This window comes from Falco naumanni, chromosome 4 (assembly GCF_017639655.2).
Source record: "Falco naumanni isolate bFalNau1 chromosome 4, bFalNau1.pat, whole genome shotgun sequence".
NCBI lineage: Eukaryota > Metazoa > Chordata > Aves > Falconiformes > Falconidae > Falco > Falco naumanni.
This window is the reverse complement of record NC_054057.1, coordinates 87,525,765-87,553,466: the sequence shown is the minus strand read 5'-3', so window position 1 is coordinate 87,553,466 and position 27,702 is coordinate 87,525,765. Positions and strand designations below refer to the sequence as shown.

Here is a 27,702-nt window from a genome sequence, read left to right as displayed (position 1 = left end):
AGCTACATCCAAGCCAAAAAAACTAGTAATAAAAAAAAAAAAGGTAAAAAAAGGAAAGTTATTGTCTTGGTTAGCGCTGGCGACCTCCTATTAGCACTGCAGAGCCCATCAGCTGGGAATGCTTGGGCCGTTTTTGTGTGTGTGTGTATCAGGGATGCCCAATTAAGGCATGTTCTGGCTGTGGGAGGTTATGTGCCGTGGCTGAATGGGAAACCAAAGCGCTGAAGATACAATATCGGCACCCAGGATCCTTCATCAGTAAAGAAAGGCAGCGGAGGGATGTCCCACTCCCTGCGATGCTGAGCGGTGTGAGCAGCCAGGCTGCCCGTGGGCTGGGAATGTGCAATGGGGATGAGGGACCTTCCTCATCTCTTTTCCCTGTCTCTGTGTAGGAGCTTAAACAAGAAAGGAGCACAGAAACACCCTCCCCGCGTGTCTAACTACCTCTAAAGGCTGCGCATGGTGCTCTGATGCTGCTGGGGGGTGACGGGTGGGAGACCCACAGCATCACCCCGCAGCATCACCCCATGCCTGGACCAGCCTCACCGGGGAGCACTGCACCTTCCACCATGGCTTCATTTTCACTGGCAATTGCAGCCACCCCCTGACTCCATGCTGGAGGTGACCTTGCTCTGATTTGACGCTGGCATGACCCTGCCACAGATTTGGTGCCTTGCAGAAACCTGCAAAACAGTCTTTTTTTCTTTTTGTCCCCAACTCTGCCTTCGAGCAGGGCCAGGAGCTGGCCTGCACTCTGCTACGAGAGATTTCCAGCTCTGGCTCATTTTGCCAGGTCATGCCAGAGGGCCCCGAGGGGTAGCTGCAGGGGCTCCGCCGTGCTTGCACCTGCTGCTCCCTCACTGGACATGCAGTGTCCAGCTGCCAGTGGAACCAGTTTGTGCCCCCAGCCCGCTCCCTCCCACCACGGCCATCCTCCCTGCTGCTCTGCACCGATGAAGCACCTGCCAGGCAATATGTTGTGTCCTCACTGCAGCATCTCTCATCCCACCAGCTGCTGCTTTCCGGGGATGCTGGGGGCAGGGCCATTAGCACCTTCATGCCTCGAGGAGCCAGGCCAGAATATAGCGAAGAGCCAGGTCCTCCCTGCCCTCCTGCCAGCTGGGCACAGCCAGGAGCACCACACCACACCTCTGGAGACAAGCCCCATGGCCGGCAGTGGGGCAGGACCTCCACGGCTGCTCGGAGACTCCGTTTGTTGTTTGTTGCAGAAGGCATCCCATCAGGATGGCATCAGCCTTGCAGGGGGAAGGCCAGAGAACAAAGAGAGCCAAGGACAGCTGAGAGGAGATGAGGTGAGAAGAAAAACACGGCTGGAGCTCAAGGGACAAGGAGGGAAAAGCCAGGAGAAGAGCCAGGATGTGGCTGTGCCATCAAGCCAGCAAGCTGTGAATGTGCAGTGGTGCTCAGGGCAGCAGCATCGTGACCTGCCGGCCCCAGCCTGTCCCCAAGCAGGGGCTGGGTCTCTGCCTTCCTTTCGGTGAGGGACACGCGGGAGCAGCAGTCCCCGCAGGGCTCTTCTCCGCAGCACAGAGAAGGAAGATGATGCGGATCCAGGGGCACAGAGCAGGAATGGGGATGGGCAGACAGAGTGAAGGAGCTGACTCCAGGTGCAGCGTCCTGCCAGGCAAAGGGTGAAGGAGCTGAAATGCAGGTGTAAGCCCTCCTCGGTGGATAGCAGCGTCCCCCCTAGGACGAGAGGGGCTGCCGCGGGGCCATGGAAAAGCAGAGGCAGTGCCCTTCGCTGCGAAGAGGCTGTTTTGAAGTGGTTGCACAGGGACTCTCTCTTGCGGCCCCAGCACGTGCCGAAGGAAGGAGGTGATGGTGGCAGCAGGCTCCTGCCCCGCTCCTGGAGGGACACTGAGCAGACCAGATGGTGCCTGAAGACTACATCCACCTGAACCAACATCAGCCAAGACAACACCATCCTACCGAGCCAGGAGCTTCTCCTAAGTGGGAATGCTGTGGGATGCTGCAAAGGGGAATGAGATGTCCACATGTGCCACTGGTGCAAATTGCCACCGCAGTCCTCAGCCCGTCAGAGTGGCACCAGATGAAACGGCACCAGAGAGGGTGAGCGCTCAGCCTGGGAGCCCCCGGGTGAGCAAAACCTCCTGCTGCTTTTCAGCGGCAGAAAGCTCTGGCAAAGGCTGCGACGTGCCTGGGAGGGGGCTCACAGCAGCTCAGCTCCCCCTACCCCAGCTCCTCCCTCCAGGGGCTCGGCAGGAAAGCACAGCACCAGGAGGGCCCAGCTGTGAGTGCAGCAAAGTAGAGTTTGATCATCTCTTACCTTGAATTTTGTCTGAAATTGGTGGCAATTTGGCCTCTGTCAAAGATGATGAATAGCCTGGGAGCTGGCAGGGAACGGCTACGTGGATCTGGTAAACAGAGAGAGGGGAAGGCAGGGGAAATTCAAGGCTGAAAATGCCTCCAGCAAAGGGCTAAACTGATTCTGGGAGGTGGCGAAGAGCCCAGGAGGGACAGCGTGGCAGAGGCACTCCAGGCTCCCGCATGCCCAGGGCAGCGTGACTGGGAATGTCTGGCCTGGAACAGCATTTGTGCCTGGACCACAGAGGATGGGAATCCTCCCCAACCAGTGCCGCTGCCTCTGAGCCCCTTCCCCATGGTCGAGCTCCGGGGCTGCACGGGCAGCGGACGCCAGGGAACAGCTGCTGCCGGTGCTGCTGTTCGGTGCCTTTCAGAGCAATCCTGCAGCGTTCAGAACCACAGCAACTCAGCAGAAGTGGATTTCCAAAGACAGAAGGGAAATTCTGCATGTGCTCAGGAGAAGGGAGGTTCACAGGAACCTGTAATCCCTCTTTAGCTGAAACTGCCAATTGCTTTTAACAACTGCTCCTCTGAGAGCGCACAGGCACGGCGCTGAGTCACCGACACGGCGCTGCCTCGCCGAGAGCCTCGCCTCTGCAGGCTCCAGAACACTGAAGCGCATACCGCAGTTGTCTCTGTTCAAGGCATTTAGAGATCCCCAAGTGGCAGAGCTCTGCTCGCCTCGGCAGCACCATCCCGATACCTCAAATCATCCTTCATCCAAGGGACATCGGAGAGAAACTCCTTTCCCTGTCCGTATTTGAGCAGCACGAGTGAGCAGGGTCGCCGGCTGTGCTGCATGAGCTGGTGCAGAGGACACGCAGGCATTTGCTCTCCAGTTGGAAGATGTTTCCAGTACGTCGTGCCTTGGTTTGGGGACAAACGCTGCAGATGACGAACGGGCCACGGCTCCACCGGTGGTGCAGGAGGCTGCGCGGTGATATGGGCTGCTGCCTGCGCTGCTCTGCCGGGAGCTCTGGGGACCCCCTGTGCCCCTGCACCGGCACCCCCGAGCAGCCAGGGCAGCCTCCAGCCCTCGGCGTGGTGCAGCCCTGACTCTTGGCGCTCCTGGCGTCTCTGATAGCCCAGAACTGCAGAAACTCATTATTGCCAAACACATGCAGGTTTCTTTGACATTATTTCTCACTTTTTATTTTATGATCAGTATTGGGAAAAAAAAAAATTGGCACAGTACAACTTAAAGCAGATTGGTACAGTGACAGCCCACAAACATCTGCAGGAGAGTATAAAAGGAAGCTGCATAATAGTTATTGTTTCAAGAGAAATTCACCCTTCCTGAAATGTTTTCTTTGATGCCTGAAACAAAACTTAGGCCATTTAAATACCTAGCTGCTTTTTTTTTTTAAAGTAGGACTATTAGTGGAAACAAGTTTCTTTACAAGATTCATATCAGAATTCACAACACTGTTCAAAGTTAAATAGCATCCCATTTGTGTTAATACCACTTTTGACACATTTAAAGCGCAGGTAACAAACTCAATCAATTGCTTTGGCATTTGAAAAAAAAGAAAAAGTTTTGCTATGAGAACCGGTGCTGCATGGTATTTACTAGGGTGACCATGGATTCAAAAGCATCTGCAACAGCTCTTTCATATCCCTTTAAAACTGGATATGCCTCTTTTGATTTAAAAAAACACTCCTGAGCAACTGCACCATCAGGAGAAATGTTTGCAGACAGCAGACCTGGCTTCCTCGATCACTCATTGCTGCTGCTGCAGGCCCAGCGCAGAGAGCCCCACCGGCCCGGAGCTGCGGCGGCCAGGGGTGCTGCGGGGGGTCCCAGCACGGCAGGACAGTGCTGCCAAGGGAGGCGGCATCGGGAGCAACTGCTCCGTCCTGGCAGAGAGGCTCGGCCGGCAGCACCCGCACTGCGGGGTACACGTTCACACTGGGGTAAGGTTCATTAAAAACACTTACTTGCCACTAAGGCTAAACATTACATTTTCATGATTATATTAAAAGACTACAAAAAGGGAAGAGCAGGAAGCAAAGCACATGCTGAGATTTCTCCTAATTGCCACAGCTTACACCTCTCCATTTTACCTCCATTAGCCAATGAACTGGTTTCGTTTTCTACAAATATAATGTCATAAAAGCACATCTGTAGCGCTTACCGCGCATCACCCGCCCTTCAGGCATGCCCCAAGTCACGTGAAGACACTTCTGGCTTTGAAATATGGTCACTCTAGTAGTAGTGCTAAAGGAAAACCATGAATGCAAGTTTTGCAATGGAAAATGTCACCACAACAGCAGTTGGGACTGGATGATAGAGATGCAGGAATGACATCTAAACAGCTACTTAGCTCTTGGCTTCAGGTTTAAAAAACTCAGAGTTAACAAAGGAAAATCCTTCGAATTCTGACTGGTCAATGTTCCTGATGACTTCCTGGTCAGGAGGTGTTAGGACGGGTGGATGGCGAGTGAAAAACCGGTCGAAGTTTTCAGCATTGCGTCCACACTATGAGAGGGGAAGAAAAGAACGTATGGTGGGTGGAGAAAGAAGCGCATGGGATGCGGCTGCAGCCACCCGCCCATCCTCGCCACACGCCGCCGCCCCTTATCTTGGTGCAGCAGTGGCAGAAAAGAAAAAGGTGCAAAATACGTATGAGCTTTGTTAGTTGCAAAGCGATGTTATCTCATGGCACAGCCACAGACCTGCAAAACCCTCCGGCTGTGCCATGGCAAGTAATTGCAGGAGAGCAATGAGATGGGAGTGCAATTACTTGCTGTCGTTCCCTGCCTACACGCAGCACTGTACCTTCTCTTGGGCTACGCCACGCACAGGGCAGCTGCTTCTGAAAGACCCCTGCGGCTTCACCTGCTCGGTCATCTCGCTTTCCCCGCGAGGGGGAAGTTTTCGTCATGCCTGGACCGCTTAGAGGCTTCTCCTTGCTCCTGCCCAAGGAGAGGGCTTCTCACCTTCCGCACAGCTCTTGTAAACTGCTGCTGGCTGAAATCTTAGTGCAGGCACTTGTGCATGGGAATTTCCAGGGCTGCTCCATCCCTTCCCCACATGCCCATCAGACCCTGACGGTCCGTGCTGGTGCCTGGGGCGCTGCTCGGCTGAGGCAGGCGGGAGCTGGGGAAGTGGGGTACTCCTGCCCGCCAGCCGGGCTCTCCACTCGGCACCCCGGCACTCTGCACTGCGACTGGGCAAGGCTGGCTGCCCCTGCAGACCCTGCCCACAGCCACCGTTTTCTCTCTGGCCCCTCTGCAGGCAGCCAACGACAGCTCCTACTTCAGGCAGGGCAGGATTCCAGGAGCACCGGTGAGCTCTCTGCAGCCACCAAAGCCAGGCAAGAGAGGAAACCAAAAGCTCTGGCATCTGGTGACCACTGTCCTGGCTGGCGTGGCACTGTGGGGCCTGGAAAGCACCCGAGACCGCCAGACCCTCACGGCGTCGGCCAGCACCCATCCATTGCTGCTGGGCTGCTGTGGAGCAGGAGCCGTGGGCAGCAGCTGAGGATCTGGCTGGCTCCGCTGCAGTCTCTGCAGCGCAAGGGGGAGGTCAGGAGCAGGAATACATGCCAAATGCCTTATTTAATTTTCTTAGCAATCAAAACAAGGGTCCTGTAACTTCCCATGCAGCAAGTCATGATTTAATAATAATAGCAATAGCTAATAACAGGTGGATACCGAGTCACTGCAGCAGCTACAAACTGCACTCAATTACTACCCATCACGTCCATGTCACATCCCTACGAACTGCACATAATGACTTCACTTGAACGGCTGGCGACCTCTCCCCTCTGTTCAGCCGCCACACAGCCGATGCTCTCCTGGCCCTGTTTTATCCAAAGAGATGCAGAAGCCAGCACCTCTTGGTCCCTCAGTTCTCCCCTTCCATTTCCCCACGGAGAACATAGGTGTCAAGTGCTGGGACAATTCTTCCTGGCATTTAACTTTCATTTGCTAAGGAAACAGATGTACATTTTTAATAAACATCAGACTAAATATAATAAAATATTAAAGACAAATACACATAAACTTCCACCTTTCCCAGTTCATTCCTCTGCCACAGAGGTTTCAGGGAAGACAACGTGAACATCCATCACCCTCCAATGGGATGTTCCTTTGGCAGCTCTTGTACATTCTTACAGTGCCAAGTGAGACACTTCTTATCCCCAAGCCTCTAAAAAAAGTTCAACGGGTAACATCTGAGTCGATTTAACCCTAGCTACAGCCACACTGAATGACTGCTCCTCCAGCCCCTGAGCCCATCCTTCCACACCGTTGTACCTCTCATATTTTGTCAGGCCATGCCTTTGCCTACAGCACATTTCTAGTCTGGATTTGTTCAGCTTCTGCTCCCAAAGGCATCTCCTGTCCATGACTGTGAGCTCAGCAGGGTTTCCAACCCAGCGACCTTGGAGGTGCTTTTTCCCTCCTGCACCTCTTCCAGGCTCCCTGGTCACACGTGCTGCAGCATCAGCTCCACAAACACAGCTCCTGCCCCTGGCCACAGCTCAGCCCACCACTGAGCCCAGGCAACAGCTCCTGGTGTGGTAGGTTACAATATGATTTGCTCTTTTTTTTTCAAGTATTTTGATGCAAGTATTTTGGTGCCACCCATGGGAGCAGTTAGGCAACCCCCCCCCCCCCAAAATCCAAAAACAAACACACACCACCACTACCCCCCAACCAAACAAGCAAACACAAGGCAAACCACTTCACCAGGAGGCTGCCGAAGATGAGAGCTTCCCCAAATTGCAGTTACCAGTTTCACAAAGCCTGGAAGTTGAAGTCATGAAACAAAGAGACAGGGGCTTTCCAAAGCCACGTTGTCCCTAGTTTTCCCCCTCGGTGCCGGGATAAAACAAACTACAAGCAAGACTACTGGGGAAATCTGCAGCGCTTAGGGTGAGCCGCACAGTCACACAGACCGTAGCAGGGTTTACTGGCTAATAAGCTGCTCACCTGCAGATTCTATCAACTCCCAACATTCAGCAAAAGCCTTACAGTGCTTTGAAAATATAGCTGTCATTGCCTATTAGCTTCATGAGACCTTGGAGGAGACATGCAAGGCAGTTCGGGTGAAATGTCTGACAGCACTAGCCACCTTCTTGCTGCAAAGAAATGTGCTGTCTTAAAAAAAAAAATATCAAACTAGCAACCCCATAAAGATTTTCAAACTAATCCTTATGAAATGCTTCCAGTTATTGAAATAGAAAGCACAAACATATTTTTAATAGGCATACTGGTAAGCAATAATTCTCACTGTAACGCAACAAGGCAAGAATGTTAAATTTTAAAAGTTCCATCTAGCCACAGTATTTAATTCCCAGCTTTGTGACGTTCGGAGACTTTCTGTTCAGATGCCTAAGAACTTGACCTGGTCAGCAAGCCAAAGAGCACATACTCCTCTTTGGGAGCTTTCACATGGATAAAATACCTTAAGGTTGGGAATTGGCCTGGGGTTTATAGAAGCCACATGCAAGCCCAAGGTCTACAGGCTGTGACCATGCGCTTGTGCTGTCCTGCACGCCACATCCCGCAGTGCCGCAGACGGCCGCGGGCTCTGGGGAACGCGGCAGGTTTTATCCCAGCAGCCGAGGCCCAGCACCGCTGGAGTTCTGGACACGGGGTCTGGCCCACACGCCTGGGATGAGACAGCAAGAAGGATCCGCACCGCTCCAGACGGCAAACAGTCGCTATCTGCAGGAGCACCACCTTTAAAGCTTCCAAAATTAAGTTCCTCATTAAGAGATGGGAGACATGCTGTATGAATTTTTACATTTTTGCTAAAGCCACATTGTGAAAAATCTGCCTCATTTTAGTACTATATTAATGTACAGGCATCACTCCATCCTGAATGGAGAAAGGGGGAGGCTGGCAATTTATCTTACATAAATCCCCAACGTGTCCTGTCTAATATTTATAGCCAGCACAGAATGACATTTTTTTCAAGCTGCAGAAATAAAACTGTCAGCTTAGAAGATAGCCTTTTTATTTTATCGGTTTCTAGCTTGATTTCAAATAGAGACAAAAGGCATAATAAAATATTTTCCATTGATCCCCGAGATGCAATCAAAGATCATAAAAAGCCGAGGACGGCTGTTCTCCTGCTGAGACTAAGCCCTTGCTCCCAGCGCTGCAGAGAAGCAGTGGGCTGGAGACACCCTTGATTTCCCAGTTTTTTGTCCCAAACCAGCGGTACAGACACAGTCCCACCAGCCTTGGAGGCATCTCTTGGGCGAGCCCAACCTTCCTGGTGCTGCTCTGGGTTAGCAACCTGGGTGCTTGCTGCCCGGGGGAGGATCAGGGCTCAGACACTTGTGACAATAGATGTGTCGTGTTTAGGGGAGTTTGGGTCACAGCATGAGCCTGGGGCCGAGCCGTGGGCAGCAGGAATGATGGTGCTTTTCATTTGTAAGTGTCCAGCTAACCACCCAGGACCCAGCTCAGGATGCTCCAATGCACTCCATTTCATCCTTGCTCCAGACAAAGGCTGGGAGCTTTCACAGTGAAGGTTTTCTGATGTAGGACTCTCCCCTATATCTATCTCCCCCTACAAACAAAGCCAAATTTCTTCCCAAAACACTGAAAATACCGGCTGAACAATCAGAAGGGAATCTCAGAATGCCTTGATGGAACCCTGAGGCTACCAGAGCAAATCTTGACTTGATTATGAGAGCAGATGTTTAACCTTAACACATCTGACCGCCTCCTCACAGCATGCTGCTACCCCCTCAATCCTTAAATCTCACCTGATTAGAAAATCACCAATGCAAACATCTGAACTCACCTCGCAAAGACTGAAACTAAAGCTACAAAAATGCACAGGCAGGGGAACCAGAGTTCTCACACATCCAAGTCTACAAATGGCATTTCAATATTAATTAATTCAAAGCAGATAAAATAAAATTAATTTATGCAATTAAAAATTATTAGATTAAAAGCATTTTTTTTAAACCACTGTCCTGTTGTGAGTAATCCTGTGCCATGTGATTTCTAACGCTTTCAAAATGAGGAGAATTTTCAAATCACTAGGCTTTATGTAAAGTAAAGGAGTAATTAGATACCAAAACCAATAATTATCTCAACGAGAGAAAAAGCAGACAGGGAAAGCAGGCAAGTGTAAATACACTCCCCAGGGTAAATGCAGACCCACGAAAGGAATTGTTATGCACAAGCCAAACCACGGAGCAGCCAAGCACAGCCCCATGTCAAAACCGCCGAGTTTCTGCACACTGAAGACAACCCAGACCCTGATCTGTCTCGTTACCATCTCTGTGATAAAGGTTAATCAAGCACAAAGCAGGAAGCGACACATGAGCTCTTGGGAATTTATTTTCAGCTCTGGGTATGTAACACCCAAGCCAGGGAGACGGCTGAAGTGTCTATCTTTCCGTTGGTGTAAAACGATGCAGGTTTCTAGGAAGTGATGTGAAGCCCTTCCCGGCACGTAGCTGCTGGGAAGGCACGGAGGGTCCTCACTCACATCCACACTCACTGCCTGCAGGGATGTTACAAAATCATAGAAAAGTGGCCAAAAAATGGTGGGTGCTACACAACAGGGGGAGGTGCGAGCTGCCCACCCAGCTGCTCTGGGACGGGACCTTCCCCAGTGCCTCCGTTTCACCTCCTGCACCCGCCTAGCCACAGGGCTCACAGACACAAGATGAGGCTTAGCGCTACTTGAGCCGTGAGCAAACCCGAATTAACGATACCTGCTGATTGCAGAATTTGTTGACGTGAGGCTAAAGACACTGGACTGGGCTCTGCTCGCCCCTGCCTTGCGCTGACAGGGCTGAAGCGCCCGGCACAACACGGTGCTGGAGCACTGGAAGGCTGCGGGCGCTTGTGGGCAGATAGAGCCCACATTTATGTATTATTCCATATTTTGAAACTCTGGCTTACAGGCAATCTCTGCAACCTTACCTTTATAGAAGCCAATTAGAAAAAAAAAAAAAGAAAAAAAAAAGACTTAAGCCAAGGCGAAGAGCTGGGCTAGCACAAATCCCCCTCTCCGGCTGGCACTCAACCCCCGCATGAACGGCTGAAGGTCAAACCCAGTAAATAACGTCCTTCCCGGTGAGCCACTGAACACGCTGTGAAGTTCCCAAACCCAGATTTTCATTTCTTTGCTGCTCTGATCTGTGCTCACAGCTGGCATGAAAGGAGCAGCATTTTCCAGCACAGATGCATTGCTGTTGAAATATCAGCTATCAGCAGGTACCCAAGTTGTCTTAATCCTGCCTAAATCCTAAATCAGCTGCGCCTACCTTGCTGTTAAACTTCCTGTCCTATCCCATGGAGAATTTTCCCCAGCACCAGCCATGAGGTGAGAAGCGACAGACGGCAGCTTACCGTCCCCCTTCCGCGGTCCGGCGTCAAAAGGATTTTTAAAGAATAAAGACGTTTAAAGCAGGACAAAATTTGCACGTTTTACAACATAAACCCAGTAATAAAGCACTTGTGACAGAATTCAGTTGTTTTTAGCTGTAGAACACTGAACAGTAACGCCACGCCACAGCCCAAGGTGAACGGCGTCACTGGGGAGCTGCTTGGGAGGGAAGGAAAGGCAGGGCTGCGGGCAGGGCTATGGGCAGGGGCTGCGGGCAGGGGTGCAGGCAGGGCTATGGGCAGGGGCTGCGGGCAGGGCTATGGGCAGGGGTGTGGGCAGGGGCGCAGGCAGGGCTATGGGCAGGGGTGCAGGCAGGGGCTGTGGGCAGGGGTGCAGGCAGGGCTATGGGCACCGCTTCCTCGGCAAACACCGCGGTGGGAACCAGCCCACATCATGGATTCGGGAGAGACGTGGGCTCCTGCAGAACGAGCCCCCCGAAGCCCCGGTGCCTGCTCAGGCTTCCCGACGGACCCGGCTGCGGAGCAGCACCCTCGCTGGGGCTCACAGCCCACCCTGCCGCCTGCCTCAGCACCCCTCGGACAACAGCTGGGTCCCACCCTGAGCCAACAGGTCATGGTGCGCACAAATAACCCCAAATACTTGCACACTGCTCTGCTTTGGTATCACAGCTAATGCCTTCCCAGCGACGCCTTTCCCACAAGGTCTAATGGCTTGAAGATTCCGTTCCCTCCCAGGGAAAGGGAGGCAGGCAGCAACTGAGACCTCTGCGCTGCCATCCCAGCTGCTTACCGGCAACCTGGATCTCCACATGTCTCAGGCAGGAAGGAGAACGGGACATTTTTCTCTTTGCTGGTGCAGAGGGCAGCCCAAGACTGCACCGCACAGAAGCGGCTCTCAGCCGTGGAAGCGAAAGGCTCTGAGGACAGTGCCCCAGACGGTTCCCTGCAAAGGTGTCACTGTGCAGCAGCTACCTTTGCACAAATACTTGCTGAAGTTAAAGTACGCAGTGCAGAATGCACAGAGGGCACCGCTGGCAGACCTGGAGCACAGAGCAGACCCCGGGGTCGGCACTGCTGCCCCATCTGTACTGCGTGCCGGGAGCAGAGCCGGCTGCAGGGTCTCCTGTCAGGCCCACCTAACGGGTGGTTTGTTCATACTGGATCAGTCAAGCAAGGAGCTGTAGAAGGGAAAAGGCTGCTAGAGCAGAAAGGCACTTAAAGGCAGGAGAGCTAAAGGAGCCGAGCACCCTATGCCAAGTGGACTCCCACTCCATGTCTTCCCTGAAAGCAGAAATTTTCCAAACACTGAAAGGGGCCCTTAAAAAGAACAGGTTTACTGTAAAGCAGAGGAAAAGCAGACATGTCCAAGGTTGTTAAGGGCAGTGGGGCAGAAAGGCTCAGTTAAATCCATGGAGCATCTCTGGACAGATTGATGGATTAAGAGAACATGCAATGTCCCCACCTTGGTCACTGGGCATAAATATCAGTCCGTATCAGCTGTGTAAATCAGATTTAACTTTGGATTCACCGTTTTCTGTAAAACACCAGTGCCCAGCTAGGGCGCAGCAGCTAACAGGAGGTGGACACATGTGAATAAGCCCATGCCTTAAGGAGCTGGACTCAGACATAGCTGTGACCCTGCCAGCCCAACAGTGGCAAAGAGAAAAAGAGAAATCCAGGGAGAGATGTCCCTGTCCCCGAGTCTGTGGTCACCGCTGCCTGTGCACCCTCTCCTGGGAAGGGCAGAGACACCACAGGCAGGGGGATGCGGCAAACCGACATGCTCGGGGTCACACCAAGAGGCCTGAGCACAGCAGCTTGCAGGCTCGTGCCCTCACACTGCTCCGCAGGAATCCTGTCGCAGCAGGCAGGACACTCTGTGGCTCCGGTGCACCCCTGCGCTGGCACGGGCACTGCATGGCCAGCTGTCACTGCAAAGACGGCTGGACCAAGGCGCAGTCAAGAAGTCTCATCTTTCTGACAAAGCTTTCAGATTACTCATGCCTCCACCTCAGCTTGGCTGCTGGCAGCTTATCTCCCCCTACAGCCTCGCACGCCCAGCGCACACGGCATCTCTCGCTAGCAGAGCCCAAAGCAAGGCAGGGATGACAAAGAGCAGCCAGGTTCTCCTCGCTGCAGAGCTCCTCTCCACCCACGTCAGCGCCCACACGTGAGCCAGGCTCCAGTCTTCCACCGCTTTACCTTGGAGAGAAACTGTTGGGTGAAATACAGCTCCACTGCCAATGCAAATAGACTACGGTGCTGAGCTAGATGTTGAAACAAAGTTTAGATTAAAAAAAGAGAGAGCTGTTCAGCTTAAGAAGAAGGGAGAAAGACACCAACAGAAAGACTGACCCCGGGATAACGAACAAACAGTATTGCAATGCAATTAAATCCGCGAGCTAAACACGTGGTGTTTCTACCCCTGCAAGCCAGAGCGAGACAAGGCATCCCAGAGTTATCCTCTCATGGCAGCGGTCTGACACGTGCCAGATCTTCTAAGCAGACAGAGAGGCAGTACCTCCATGCTGTGGGTAGGACAAGCAGCGCCCGCACATACATCTGTGTGCGTGCACCCACGAGCACGAGAGAACCGGCGCGTGGGAGAGCAGCAGGGGAGAAACACGCTTAACGCAGCCACACTTACAGCCTTTGGCTTGAAGGGAGGCTGGATCTCCTTGCGCTCCAGCTTATCCCAGTCGATGTAGCGGAAGAATGCGTGCTCCTTGATGTCCCGCTCCCCTTCTGGGCCGCATCCCAGTCTCTTGGCAGGGTGCTTGGTCATCAGCTTGGGGAGAGGAAGAGAAGAAACAGTCACTCAGAGGGTGTCCAGCTGCTTCCCAAAATGCCCATTTTGAGAAGTTCCCAGGATGCTGTGATGCCCGACTGGGCAGCCTGCACCACACGGCCGCTGCCCCAGGACACCCTGCATCAGGGTCCGCACCCCAAAAGGGGCTCCCATCTCCTCCACCGGCTTTTGGCACTCAGAGCAGAGAACAGAGGGAGGAGCCAGAGTGGCTCCAGGGACAGGGAAGGCTGACAATGGCTTACAACAGCAGACTAAAGCAGGTCACCGGTACATGAGCACTGGGTGGGATAAGCACGTCCCCTTTTCCTCTGGGAATAAAATTGCTTCACCACGAAATACTGTCAGGGTGCCGGCAGAGCTCCCTGCATCGCTGCAGTCTCACCAGTCTGCTACAACGGGGGAGCAGGATGCATGCAAGTGTGCTTAGTGGTCCCTTTCCTTGGTAGCAAACTTCTCAGCATCTGCATAATTAATTTTAGAGGCCAGTGCCCATTTGAGATGAACAATCTGCCCTCAAAATCTTTCATTAGCCCTAGAAGCAGAACCCCCACTTCTCTGGAGCCATGGCAGCAGAGACAAGAGGCGAATTTCTAATGAAAGAGTCAATTTGGAGGAAAAAAAGCACAAACAGGCCATTAATGTTGTTTATCATCTAAACTTCTCTTCTCTGGCTCAATAAGAAAAGTGAAACGGGCCGCAGGAATTAAGGGCAGCTGTACAAACATTAATATCCTGGGGGTATTGTCTGAGCTGTGTTCAGAGATCTGATGGAGATTCCAAAGATTGCTAAGATGTTGATAAGCATGGAGAATATGAGCCGTACACCTGCAACAAAAGGGCTACTTTATTAAAAGCAGGGCACTTAAAACTGATCCCGGAGCTGTGCAGAGGTTGCAGTGAGCCTGACCGCGTCCCCAGGGCCATGGGTCTGCGAGGGACCCCGCCACCCCCCTGTGAGCCCCCAGCAGGGACAGGGCACCTGCAGCTCTGGGGAAGGTGCCAATGCTCCAGCAGCAGAGCACAGAACCCCCCCAGCCCCCTGCTGAGGCTGGCCCGCCCCCGAAAGAAAAGATTTTTCTAAGCAAGCATTTTCTGACAGAAACACATCAGCCCAAGCAGCCAGGCAGCCCGTTGTGCCGCAGGGAGTGAACGAGCCCCTGCCAGGTCCCCTGGGCAGAGCCCCCCTGCCCCAAGGGGTAAATGCTGTGACACCCACCAGCCCGGCCATCCACCACTGTGCAAAACGCTTGCTCAGGGAAGCTGATCTTTAAAAGTTAGGCTACAACAGGGAGCTGAAAGCCAGGAAAAGCCTGCAAAAAACTACAAACCCCCCACTAACTAATAATCCAAACCCCAACAAACGTGAAGCGGGAGCGGAGCCACTAAGCACCCTGCTAGCAAACAGCACCTTCTCCATGGCAAGCCAGCGACGAAGGCAACTTGCGGCTGAAAGACCGACGGAGCGAGGCTTCCCGAAACCCACATCACCCCCTGCAAACAGCACGGACACATCAGGCTTCGCAAGCTGGACAAGTGGTTTTCCAGATGGTGAGACCTGCCTCTGCTCAGGGCAAGGCCGTGACTGGCATCAGCACCGGTCTCCAGAGCCTGTCCCCATTTGATGAGACACGCTGGAGCCACTGCTGGAGAGGGAGGGCCACAGGGTGCCAGCAAAAACAAAAGCAAGACTTGAACTTGTTTTTATTTTTTAACTCAATTTTTTTCTAACTTGTTTTACCTTTTTTTTTTTTTTTAAATATGCAGTTTCCCTTGGTATTGCGGCATGCAGCCCTTTACATAAAAAAAACCCAAAAAATAAATCCCAGTGTAAGAAGCGTGGCCAGGTGGAAGATGTTAAGTATCTTGGCCTCAAACAAGCGTGGCAGCATCATGGGTGAGCAGGTGGGGCTGGATCTAGCGCACTGTCCCCTGCCAGGAGCGGAGAGCGGTGTCACCAGGTGCTGCTGGCAGCACGGGTGGGTGGCCCTGGCAGGCAGGGAGCCCACCGCCGGCTTACAGTCCCCCTGCTGCCCAGGCAGCACAGTGAGGCAGGTGACATGCCAGCCCCTCAGTGCTGCTTCCACATCACCCTCGGCACACGGACAGGCGTCTGCCTGTGGTCCGGCTGCCCCGGTGAACCTCGCCGCCCCTTGGCTCTCACATCCACCCCAGCTGAGTCGGGTTCAGCTGAACAAGAGGATCTTTGTGTCTCCTCAGCGGGCTCTGGACAGCCCCCCGACAATCAGTCCGGTCCCACTCAGCTGTGCTGAAGCAGGAGAATAAGCAGCATCCTGTGACTCAGTTGGGTTTTCCTAAAGCAAGTCTCCAGTAACAACGCAAGAGCCTGAAACTTGCTAATAAACTGATTTAGTGATTTGTCCCACCAAATAGAATTGTAGAATCATTTAGGTTGAAAAGGACTTTTAAGATCATCAAGTCCAACCCTTAACCCAGCGCTGCCAAGGCCACCACTAACCATGTCCCTAAGCGCCACACCTGTGTGTTGTTTGAACACGCCAGGGACGGTGACTCCAGCACCCCCTGGGCAGCCTGTTCCAGGGCTGCACAACCCTTGCGGGGAAGGAAGGTTTTCTAATATCCCATCTAAACAGCTTAGTTTGCATTCAGCTAACATGGAAAGAAATCTGTGCGTGGGTCCCTGCTGTTAACTGCTGATGCTGAACGCGCCGACACACTGTCAGCTTTTGCTGCTGGAGATCACGCGGGGCAAGGCAGGAAAGCAGCTCTGTGCCTGCAGGTCTGGCAGGGTGATGGTGCCGGCCAGCAGCCGGCTGCTCGGTCCTCACGCCTCCCAGTCCAGCTCCCGGCTCCAGCTGCCTCCCGGGGCCCAGCAAAGCTGCCGAGGCTGTGCCACACTGGGGGTGCCCCCAGGAGAGCCTGATCCCCCCACACGCACCCAAGTGAGAATGGCTACAGCTCTGCTTGCATCTGCTGACTGTGCACATGCTTCTACACACACATTCCCCCACTAAATCCAGTCCCTCATCTTACTAATTACCTTTTCCAGCCAGAGCCTAGCTTCCTACCTGCTGCCTTGTGCTGGAAACTGTTTTACACACACCCGTGCAGTACTGTGGTTAAACCCTTGCTTCCTCAGCATAACACAAACACACACCAAATTCAGAGCAGCTCAGCCAACTAATGAATCGTAAAAGATTCTCTACTTCATGTACCTGCCTGTAAAGCTGAACAGAGCTGTACTACAGTGCAGTTATTCAGTATTTTCAATATATGCATCCAGAAATTAAATTTTCTTGTTTTCCTATTGTGCTTTTATGCATGTGAGCATGAAGGCACCATCTGCTATTGATATATAGGACCCCATAAACATGCAGACTGATTCTCCTGGCTTACATAGGCTTTGTTTATCATTTAAATCATGTAAATCATTTAGCTTTGTTTGTATTAAACAGAAACAAGTTGATTTAATCCCCATACTAACACAGTGAAAACCCTTTGGGCTTCTGCAGATAAGGAAGGGTGTTTTAGACCAAATCGCGCTTGATGTTTGCGGCTCAGATACAGGGAAGTCCAAGTCTGGACTCAACGGCTTTGCTAAACCACCACTTTATTTTTTGTCTCGGGAAGGCAAGCGGGTGCTGCATGTTCATGGGCTTCACCTAACAGCGGCCCATTCTGCACCACAAGGCACAGCGGATCCACATGATCTGTGTCCACATTTGATGAGACCCCACAGCTCACGGCGGCAGCCCCCGCCCGGCCTGTCCCCATCAGGGCACCAGCCCCTCTGCTGACCCAGCACACAGCCTGAGGACACTTCTGCGAGGCTCAGCCGTGCCACCGCGGCAGCACATCCCAGCCCCAGCCCAACCACAGCCTGGCATTTCTGCCAGAGCCAGCAAAGCCCTTGGCACCCAGCCGTGCTCACCATGCGTGGCCCCCAAATGCTCCCACCTTCCAGCCGTCTTTTTCCTACCCACGGCCACCCAGGCATGGGCACTGCCGCTCCTGCGAGGGCTGCGGCACGGCGCTAAGCAGCTCATGTGCTTCTCTCAGGCAGTGCCATCAGCAGAAATACCACTCAAAATACCTGTAAACTTTACCGCAGAAAACATGCCATTTTATGTCTTTGCTACCAGGCAGAGATTAAAGAGGGAGCTTATACTCGCAGGCAATCTGTTCACCTGGAAAGGGCTGCTTTGCTCAGGCACAGTCAGACCCCTCCATATGGGATGGAAAACGGCTGATGGCTTGTGCCAGTGCCCACACACACATGCATGCTGCTCCACAGGTCTGAGCTGGGAGCCTGGCTCCTGACAACCGAGCCAGAGCTCGAGAGCCCAACGCCAAGCTACCTGCACCACAGACACCGCAGCTCCAGCATCAGCCTTCAGAAAAAAAAATCTGAGTTGATAGCAGAGGAGGGAAATGCTCCATTTGATCTGCTAATTGATACTGACTGTTGAGTCAAGGAGCTGTGTTCTGGTTAACTCTCCATTTTGCTTCCCAGCCAACAACTGATTAACACTTGTTTCTTGGCTCAGGCCAATACAAGGCTTTCAGGATCAAATGCTTTTCATCTCCGAGCTGTGCAACAGTAAGTGATGACTGGCACCAGCATGCTGGAGCGAAACTGGGTGGGAACAACAAAATTGTTTTGGAGGGCAGTGAAATACCAAACTGTTCAGGTTTAAGAGCAGCTCCAGGTTTAAGAGCAGCAGCTTCTCCAACTGCTTGTTCTCTGGGCTGACCCAAGGCTGGGTTTGTGCCCTCCTGGAAGACCCACCACATACCAACACAAACAGCATGGCCTGGATGCCTCTGCAGTTAGTTGAGACATATTTCACTCTATTCCAGGGGAACATATGAATATTTTGCTTACTAATGGTTCTTAAATACCACACATATTCTAATTAAACTTTCTGGTGTAGCAGTTTGGTGGCAGCAAAGAATGTCATGAGTTTTTTGGGTACTCCCCTGAAACAACAGTTGTACAAAGGGAACCACCACCTTGCTGCCAAAAAATACACAATTTATAAAGTACCGAGCCCTCCATACATGGCTAAATATCCTCCCATGCAGCCTCACATTTTGAAAATGAAAGAAGCCATTGCAGTACACCCAGCAAATGTTTCATCCACAGTCTCTTCTTGTCTGTTTACAGCATTCACATTTTGACTGATGCAACAATAAATAAAGCCGACAGTGAGACTGGTCCCTGTTCCAGCCTCTGCTCTCTTGGGCACTGCGAGGAAAATGATGTTCAGCATCACCCAGCATCTTCCCTTCCTCCTGCCCAGCCAGGAACACAGTGGACTTTCCGTTACATCCCAACCAATGACAGCAAGAGGAATGAGGGACAGTGAGAAAGTTTGTGGAAATTCCCCCTTTGATCACCAGCGTTGTTTCTGAATTAAGGACGCGATTCTACTATGTTGTGCTGAAGGTGAGTGCCAGGTGGCCCGGACAGCATCCCCTCCCTGTGCCCGTTCCAGGCAGGAACACCTGCAGCAGACTTTCCCCACGGGCCAAGTGAACACTCCTCCTTCCCACAAGCTCTGAATCCTGGCAACACTGGAAAGAAGCTTTGAAATGCCACAGTGGGAGCATTAAGCACAAGATGTGTCATTTGCAGACAGAAACGTTATTTTGAAATATAGAATGTTTGGATATTGTAAATACTAACTATTAAAAGCAAACATTTTTAAAATTCCTACACAAACATATTTATAGCACTGTTTAACGCTGGCTGGCTGAGATGAGGCTCAGTCCCAAGCAATAACCATACGCATAACAACATCAGGACCAAGCCAGCCTTTACTCATCACAACCCAAATTAATTCAGACTGCATTTAAGTCTTGCCTCAGCCCATTCCACAGAGAACTCAGGACACCGGGCAACACAGAGCTTCGCTGGGAATTAAGAGATACGGTAATGAAAATGCTGCCCCGACCCAACAGAGGTACACGCCAGCAGGGAACTTCAGGTGCCCCTAAAGGGCGACTCGCCATCGCTAAACGGAACCCTCTGCAGGGAGAAGGCTTTGTGTCTGATCTTAGAAGAACTATTTAGAAATCACATTCATTTACTCTGAGCGTCATTTTTCTTTTCAGGCAAAGATGCATAAAGCTCCCTTGTTGTCACCTACTGGGCAGCAGGGTCCCCGGGGAGATGCCCTCAGCACCCACATCCCAGCCAACACTCCAGTTTTCTCCTGACCTTCACCTTGAGCAAAGACAGCCCAGTTCTCAAGCCCTACCTGGATTTCTGCTCAGTGTAGTGTAACAGCACAGAGATAATCTAGGCATTATTTTTAATAGGGTTTTGTACATACACACGAATTAGCACACGGTGTAGCTCTAGGGGCAAAGAGCACCAGAACACAACCGAGTTCTGTCAGATTCCCCTGGTGCTGGGAGCCTGCAGCTGGGACCGGGGCGAGGGGGATGAGGAGAAGGTGGGACCCCCGGGCACGTAGGGCTGCACAGTGCGGAGCTGCACAGACAGCCCTGTGCCCACCGGCTCCACTGTCCTCCTGGCAGAGGATGCAGGCCAGCCCTTACCCCTTTGCAGATTGCCACTGCCTCCTTGGACATGGACTTGGGGTAGGCCACATTGTGCTCCATGATGGACTGGAAGAGCTCGTCTTCATCTTCGCCCTCAAAGGGAGCCTGGAGCAAAACAAACAGAGGTTCAGTGCATTTCTCGATCTTCAAGTTTCCCTTTGCTGCTGTGACCATCAGCCACAAAACCAGCCCCGGCTGCACCACGCATCTCAGCATCGTGGTCCCCGGAGCTGCATCCATGGCTTCATCTCCAGCACAGAGGAAACAGTGCCCTACCACGTGCCAGCAACAAAACAAATTACACGTCAGCATATGCTCACAATGGAATTTAACACAATCCCATAGGTATCAATTAAAATTCAATTACCTGGCCAGCTAACATTTCGTAGAGCAGGACTCCAAATGCCCACCAATCCACAGACTTCCCATAAGGCTGATAAGCAATTATCTGAAAACAACACAAACAGCCGGATTACACTCCTATTTTTAACCTGTTGGCACAATGCAAACTCATTTCGAGCTGTAGTCCAGGTCAAAAGGACAAGGTTATTTACTGAAACACCAGTCCCCGAATGGTGAGAAATTACAATTATGAACAGAGCGCACGATAGGCAAAGAGTTCAGTAACTTAAAAAAAAATATCTTCAGTCCTCAAACGTGCTCTAAATATTAGAAAAAAACCAGAATATTCACTGTGATCTGAGACAGATTCATTCTGATTCAGATGAAACTTTAGCAGATTTGTTGTGCTCTTGCAGACTTGTCACAGCCAGGCACGCTGGAGCTGGAGCAGCAGCCGTTCTTGTTTTCCCTGATGCACTTTGGGATTATTTTTTTTTTTTCCACTGACTTCAGTGCAGTTGCTTTGAAATAACAACAGAGTCTGTCCCTCTGCGGATGGTATGTGGCCCTTTAAAACAGACTTGCAGCATATGGGTAGTCAAAACCCTCAGCATTCCAGGCTGCCAGTTTGCTTTCTATTATTTATTGCAGAACATCCTTCACAAAATAACCTAATAATCGACAGCCCTAGCCTCACCTGAGGGATATGGCTGCTTTGGAGTTCGGACATAACTTCAGGGTTGGTTGCTTTGTTTGCTTTAATTTTAAAATGTCAACATTTATTTTGGATAAGGCACCAAAACATGAATTTTTCTATATTCCCACAACTTACTCTGCAAAATCTGAAATACCCTAGATTTCATAATGACCTGACACTGCAACAAAGCCACCCAACTAATCCGCCTCCGTGGAGCAGCTGCCCTCACCTGCGTACACCAGTGTTTTGGGGTACCTAGAGCAGCACCCAGCAAGGGGGTCCGTCCCTCGCTAGCCAGACCCCACGTACAAACAAGACAAGCGGCTGGTGGAGAAATGGACCCAGTCCTGGGAGAGCTCTGTGGTACCTTCCCCCAGCGCCTCCGTTGCTCGGCTCCCTGCGCCCCCCAGCTCCGGCGTGCAGCAAGATGCTGGGTCTGTGCCCTCAGCCATGGGCTGCTGACAGGAGCCAGCCCCTCTCCTTCCCCCCCTCCAGCTGGGGGGTCCCCAAGTCCTCCGGCACCTGGGCTGCCATCATGCCTGAAAGGGAGCGGTGACAGATCCAGCGCAGGGACCGCAGAAGGAGCCGGGTCCCGGGGGCACCTTTCTGCTTCCCAGTGTTGCGCAAGCTCCAGTTTATCTGCTTGGTTGCTGCTGACAGGCGTCACTTCAGCATTCGGGGTTTGACAGGCCTTGGGCTTTGCCATCTGTTACTTAACGCCAAACAATTACACGATTTATTCAACCTAATTACAGAATCCTATTCTGCAAAGATTCCTATACTCAAGCACAAATGCAAGTCGTATGCTGATCATGGGAGAACGTACACAGGAATTCAGCCCCAAAGGTCTGTCCCCATGCAAGGCTCCGGCCCCACAGCTCCGTGGCTGCGGGCAGATGTCGCAGCCTCGAGGGTCCTCATGTTCAGCCACCCCTGCAGTGTCCAGCAGGATCCAGCCAGGAGGTACCCCAAGATGCAGGTTGGGGGCTGTCACCCTACCTAAGCAGAGGTAAGTTTCATCCTGCAAAAGCATCAGCACCGAGGGACGATTAGAGAACAAGACCAATGCCAATCTCCTGTCCTGGTCCTGGTCCAGCCACACAGCCAAATGGGGTGATGTGACCCTGCCCACCTCCACACGCTGGGCCAGACCCTTCCCACCGAGGCCAGACACCGAGTTCCACCTCCAAAATTCCTCAGCTGCGCCCACCTCAAGTCCCTCCTACTTGTCCTTCAGACAATTTACGAGTGCTCTGGGACATTTAGGTGTGAACTGTTTGCACCATTAAGGTCTTCAAAAGAAAATAGTACTTAGAAGAAATCCTTGCAGAAAAGCAGCTTCTGCAAATTGAAGTCAGGGGCTGCAGGCTGGGGAAGGTCACAGCCCAGCAGCTGAAGAACAGGCTTTGTTAGAGGAGGTTACACGCACGGGTCGTTCGCACTTGGTACCCGTCACCTTGGCACACAGGGCTCTGCCTTAGAATAGAAAAAGTCCTGAAAATGGGTCAAGCAAATCACAGGACATTTTTACCCTGTAGACATGTTGGCTTGAGAGCACTGCAGCTTCCTGATGGGAGGAAGCATGGCGTGGCAGAAGGACCCTGGAGTGGAGCGACATGCAGGGACCTGGGCTCAGCCACCCAGCTGGAGGCCACGCCAGAACTGCAACCCCCCATCTCCATCCACACAATGCACACATTCACTCTGAGACCCACTGGTAGCATGCTTTAACATCATTCCTGGGTACCATAGTTATTTGCATCCTAATTTCCCATTTTTTTTTTTCCTTTTGGGAAAAAAAACCCAACCCAGTATTAGAGCAAGGGAGAAGAAAATAAAGAGCTTAAGTGATAAGGCTCAGGCAAATACCAAGAGAACTGGTCATTTGTCCTGCTTTGAAAGAGTATTAATCACAGACAGCGACTGAGCTATGTACCAACAGAACACCAATATTAATCTTGGTAGGATGAGGATATGTAATATACATCTGAAAAAGTAATTAAAAACCTCTCTGGCTGCAGCAAAACACAACGTAGTTTAGCATACAAGCACGTCTAACTACGTCCTAGCAAACAGAGTCTCCTCTAAAATATTTAAATGAATAAATATTAATCTCGTCACTGAAAATTCAGCAGAGTGAAAAGGTTTGAGAGGGATATTTTTATGTTAAGGGAACAGGCGTTTGAAAATAATTACCTATCTGAATTTCACAAGTCTGACATTAAATTGCACCCATATAGCACTTCATGTAAGTGTCATATGTGACTCCATCACGTAAGCAATAACCAAAGGCACAGTAACTTTGGTGTGATCTAGAGCTGTGGATAGGGAGCCTCTCCTCATCAGCTACGCAGCCCTTCGCTGCAAGCAACAAGCTGGCAAGATCTCAAGATTTCCACTTCACACGGAAACGCTATCCACTGGTAATTTTTCCCACCGGTCACGTTGTGCTGGAAGGGGCTGTCACACAGGGCAAGGAGCAAGCTCCTCCGGGGCTCATCTCTTCCAGGAGCAAGGAAGAATGCGAGGAGCAGCCCTTGGTGGGTTTGAGCGTGCCAAGGATCGGACAGGCATGGTGACACCAGTGGCACAGACATGAGAAAAACACCCAGAGAGGGAAAACACAGTGCAGGGAGAGCAGCGTGGAGGATTTGCTGTCCTTTGAGGCAGAAGCAGGGCACACACGCCACAGAGACAGAGCCAGCATCGCTGCCTCCTTAGAGGCAGCCTCGGGGTGGGGTGGGGCAGAGAGTACTGAGGGATGAACTTTCCAGGTTGACGATGAATTCACTAACATCCCTGTTTCAATCAGAAAGCCGCCCAAAGCAAGGTCATCCCATGGAAAAGAGCATCAGGCACACTGCCGAAATGCGCACGGAGCATTTACTGCCTTTCTGCATCCCCTACCTCAGGCGCAATGTAGTCTGGAGTGCCGCAGAAGGTCTTGGTGGTCACCCCATCCCAGATGTTCTCCTTGCACATGCCAAAGTCTGCGATCTTTATGTGCCCCTCGCTATCCAGCATCACGTTGTCCAGCTTAAGGTCTCTACAAAGCAAAAGCAGAAGAATGACACAAGAGACAACAGCGAAGCCACCCAGCAAAGACACAAATTTCCTGACTCCAGTTGCTCTCCTGCCAGTGAGCTCTGGATTTGTCTCACACCCAGACTCTTTGTAGGATAACGTGTGGGGAAATGAGCAGAAATAAGTCAGAGATCTGTCAGAATGAAGTGTTTATTTTACTTTTAACCCACAGGAACACCATGCTGGGCAAATCACTTTCAAGTGTATGATGGAAAACACTCTCATCTAGCAGGAGGACAGATATAATAGAATTTTTTTTTGCACCTATGAAAATCAAAGTGTACTTAAAGCTCACCAGCCACAAAGAAGTACCTACTCAGCAGAAGTCCCTGCATCACCAATGCTATACTGCCCCACTGAAATACACATCAACTGTCTTTCTCGGTGATCCTCATCTGCAGAGTATCTGTTAGTCACACCTAACCCCGCAAGAGCTTTGCTCTTCAGCACAAACTGCAGACAGCTGCAGGTCTAGAGCTCCCAATCCAACTCCCAGCCCTGACCAGCCTCTCCAGAGGTGGGTGCTCCAGCCTGAAGGGCAGTTTTATAGCAAACACTCAGTATTTCAGGTGCAATTTCTACATTACCAGCCATGTAATTACCATGCAGTTCTGTGCTCGCTGCTGTTCCGGGCTTGTGTTCTGTACAGTAAAGCACTGCTCGAAGTCTCCATTGCAGTATCGGAGCACATTGGCAAGGTTTCCCCTGCCCAAAGGTGACATTAAGTCGCAAGGCAGGTGACAGAGCAGCACAGTGTGGCAGGCACAAGCTGTCCCAGCTCCACACCTCACCCACAGGTGAAAAGCAAGCGCGCATCGCTCTTGCATCTTCCTTTTGGGGGGCCTGGCTGAAATACCCCGGTGGGAACAGCTGTGGGGCCATAAGGTGTGCGGGGCTTAATTTTGTTAAGAGCCTAATAAAAGGAATAGTGTAATTTACAACTTCTTGCTGTTTCTTAAGCCTGTTTTTTCCAGCAATTGTGTCAGCGCTTAGGATGCTGACAGGCCAAAGGATTCAACACAAGCCTGGATTCAGAGGAAGGAAGGAAGAAGGGGCACTGGGGACTGACAGACCTAGAATCTCTCTCTGTAGTGGCTGATGGCAAAAAAAAAATCCCTCACATCAGGTTTGCTCCACTTCTTTCATCTTTGGAGCAGTCTTCAGCATCTCATAACTTCAGTAGCATGGCTGGCATTTCTTATTGCAAAGCAGTTAATGGTATCTGACACTCATTAAGATGCTCTGCTCTACCTTGGGCTCTGGGAATACTTCCGAGCAGCGGCACGCTAGTTTCAGTGCTTAACTGGTCTGGCACTTGGCATTGTGAAAAGAAGTTTTAGTGTCTGAACCAGAAGTGACAGACTTGCGCTGTAGATCTCAGAAAAAGCCACTCGTAAGTACTGACTCTAGTGTTTATGGTAAGAAAATCGCGCCCTGCAGCAAAATACGTGGCTCAGAATTGGTCCGTGCTGCCAGTGAGCATTTGTGTCATATGGAAAGAAATGCATGAAACAGAGGCAAGAGAGGAACCAAAGCTGCCTTCCTATAAAATGGGGACAAAGACAAGAAACTACGCAAAAACCAGTGACACTGTGAGGCTCCCAGCTCCGTTCTGGGTGTGTGCACCCACCGCACCCCGCCTGCGGCAGGAGCAGGGAGGGGAGCCCCGGTGCTGTACGCACAGCAGGGCTGCAGCAGCCCTGCAGAGCATCGCCGTCTTACATTGCTCTGGCTGTGCAGAGTTCTCGGGGGAAGAGAGGAAGGAGGAACTTGCTCACCTACCGATAAATGATGCCTTTGCTCTGCAGGAAGAAGAGGCCAATGGCTATTTCTGCCGCGTAGAATCTGAAATGCAACATTTAAAAGGAAGATTGATAATTAAAGGAGATAAATCAAAATCAAAACCTGTCTAACCCAATTGCACTAAATGAAATGCATTGGGCATACATGACCAAAGGATAAAGACAGCTATAACATAAAAATACCAGACAAGTATCACATGAGAACGACACAACCCACCCTTGGCTCACATCGGGCAGAGATGCGATCAGGTTGCTGTGGGCTAGCAGGGGGCTGTCACTTCTTGTTACACAGATTCTCATTAAGCAAGAGCTGGAATCTATGGCTGTTCATTACTGTGTGCTGGCAATGCGGCTTTAAAAGTTATCTGTCATCTCAAGGAGGCCACGGAAATAACATGCACTGCCACCGTTTTCTTTAAAGAATATTCTGGGTCTCCAAGGACTCTGCCAGAGCGCAAAGCACCAGTCCAAATGCACCTGGGCTCTGCCCACCATTTGTGTTTTTTATTTAAGCATATGAAGGCTTTCACAAACACATTCTGCTCTGTCCAGATTACAGGGAGCAGCAGCCAAAAGCCACCAGTTAACACTCAGGCTGGCAACCTCAGCAGAGGAGCTAAAGACCCAACATCCCTCTTATATCCTGGGGAAGGGCACAGGGCAGCTGGCAGCACAGCAGCTGGGAGCTCACCCGCTGCTCCCCGTGTCTCCCAGGAAGCCTCCCTGCCTGCTGCTTTTATGAAGCTCGATTATTTACTGATCAACAAGCGCAGTGTATCCCAAAGGTGAGCTGGAGGCACCAGCATCCTTGGCACCCGGCAGAAAATCATCTCCTGATTCCTGTTGTTCATCCTTTCCCCCCTCCCTTTTTGTCCAGGATTTGCACCACAAAAGCCTGTGGCTTGGACCACATTTCCAGCTGTATCACGAAGGTCCACCAAATACCTACCCTGAAGGTGCCAACTAGGGCTACTAAACTTACACAGCATGTGGCTCTTTAAACCTCCCAACCTGCTGGATCTGGTACATTAAGTCCCCACCATTCACGTATTCCATCACAAAATACAAGCGATCCTAAAGGAAGAAAAAAAAAGCGCAAACAATTAGCAGCAGAATTACTGTCACAGCACTATCAAAACTAGCCAGCTGCAACAAGGCTTTTACCATCCCACACCAGGTTAACTTCAGTAAGTAGTCCCTGCGCCTTGTCCCAGCACAGCCACCCATCCCCCACAAGGGTTCAACCGTTCATCTACTGTCCGTGCTGTTTTGTCATCTTCTTCAGGCCAGCCCACCCTTCTTCTTGCCTCTGCTGCATCTGGATTCTTTCTTTTCTGGGCTCTTCCAGCCAGCCTCTCCTCATCCTGGTCCTCTTCTTCTCCCAGGGCCTCTCCTTGTCTCTCCTCCATCCGGGGCACTCTCTCTCCTCCCTCTGCTTCTAAGTCTCTCTTCATTGCCCACTCCTCTTCCATACACCCCTTAGAGCTATTTAACTACTCTAGCAGGAACCAGCCACAGCTGCACCTGATCCACATCAGCCAACCCACCTCCCTGAAGCCAGCCCACAGCTGTACATTATCAATGTTAATTAACCCAGCTTCATTCCTCCATAATTCCTCTACAAATTATTAGAGCAGGGAATCTGCAGGGGTCAGAAATAAAGACCAAGGCACTGGACAGCTCCAGTCTGTGTTTTTTTTCATGCCAATACCATTATCATCACTGCCCTCCCCAAGGGGAGCTGG

General features: G+C 51.5%; 1 protein-coding gene across 3 annotated transcripts in view; it reads right to left on the bottom strand.

Annotated features, from left to right (window-relative positions):
• PRKCB (protein kinase C beta) overlaps positions 1-27,702 on the bottom strand; it is a 129,615-nt gene that overhangs the window by 1,984 nt on the left and 99,929 nt on the right. For 2 of the 3 annotated variants that reach the window (XM_040591830.1, XM_040591832.1), the window contains 7 exons: positions 26,940-27,031; positions 25,938-26,000; positions 23,979-24,117; positions 20,400-20,480; positions 20,030-20,137; positions 13,322-13,462; positions 3,472-4,825 (listed from right to left, as the gene is read on the bottom strand). In XM_040591830.1, the coding sequence (XP_040447764.1) occupies positions 4,667-4,825; positions 13,322-13,462; positions 20,030-20,137; positions 20,400-20,480; positions 23,979-24,117; positions 25,938-26,000; positions 26,940-27,031 (783 nt within the window). In that variant the 3' untranslated portion in view covers positions 3,472-4,666. Of the gene's footprint in view, positions 1-3,471; positions 4,826-13,321; positions 13,463-20,029; positions 20,138-20,399; positions 20,481-23,978; positions 24,118-25,937; positions 26,001-26,939; positions 27,032-27,702 lie in introns of those variants that run through there. The other variant, XM_040591831.1, reaches the window with a different exon arrangement.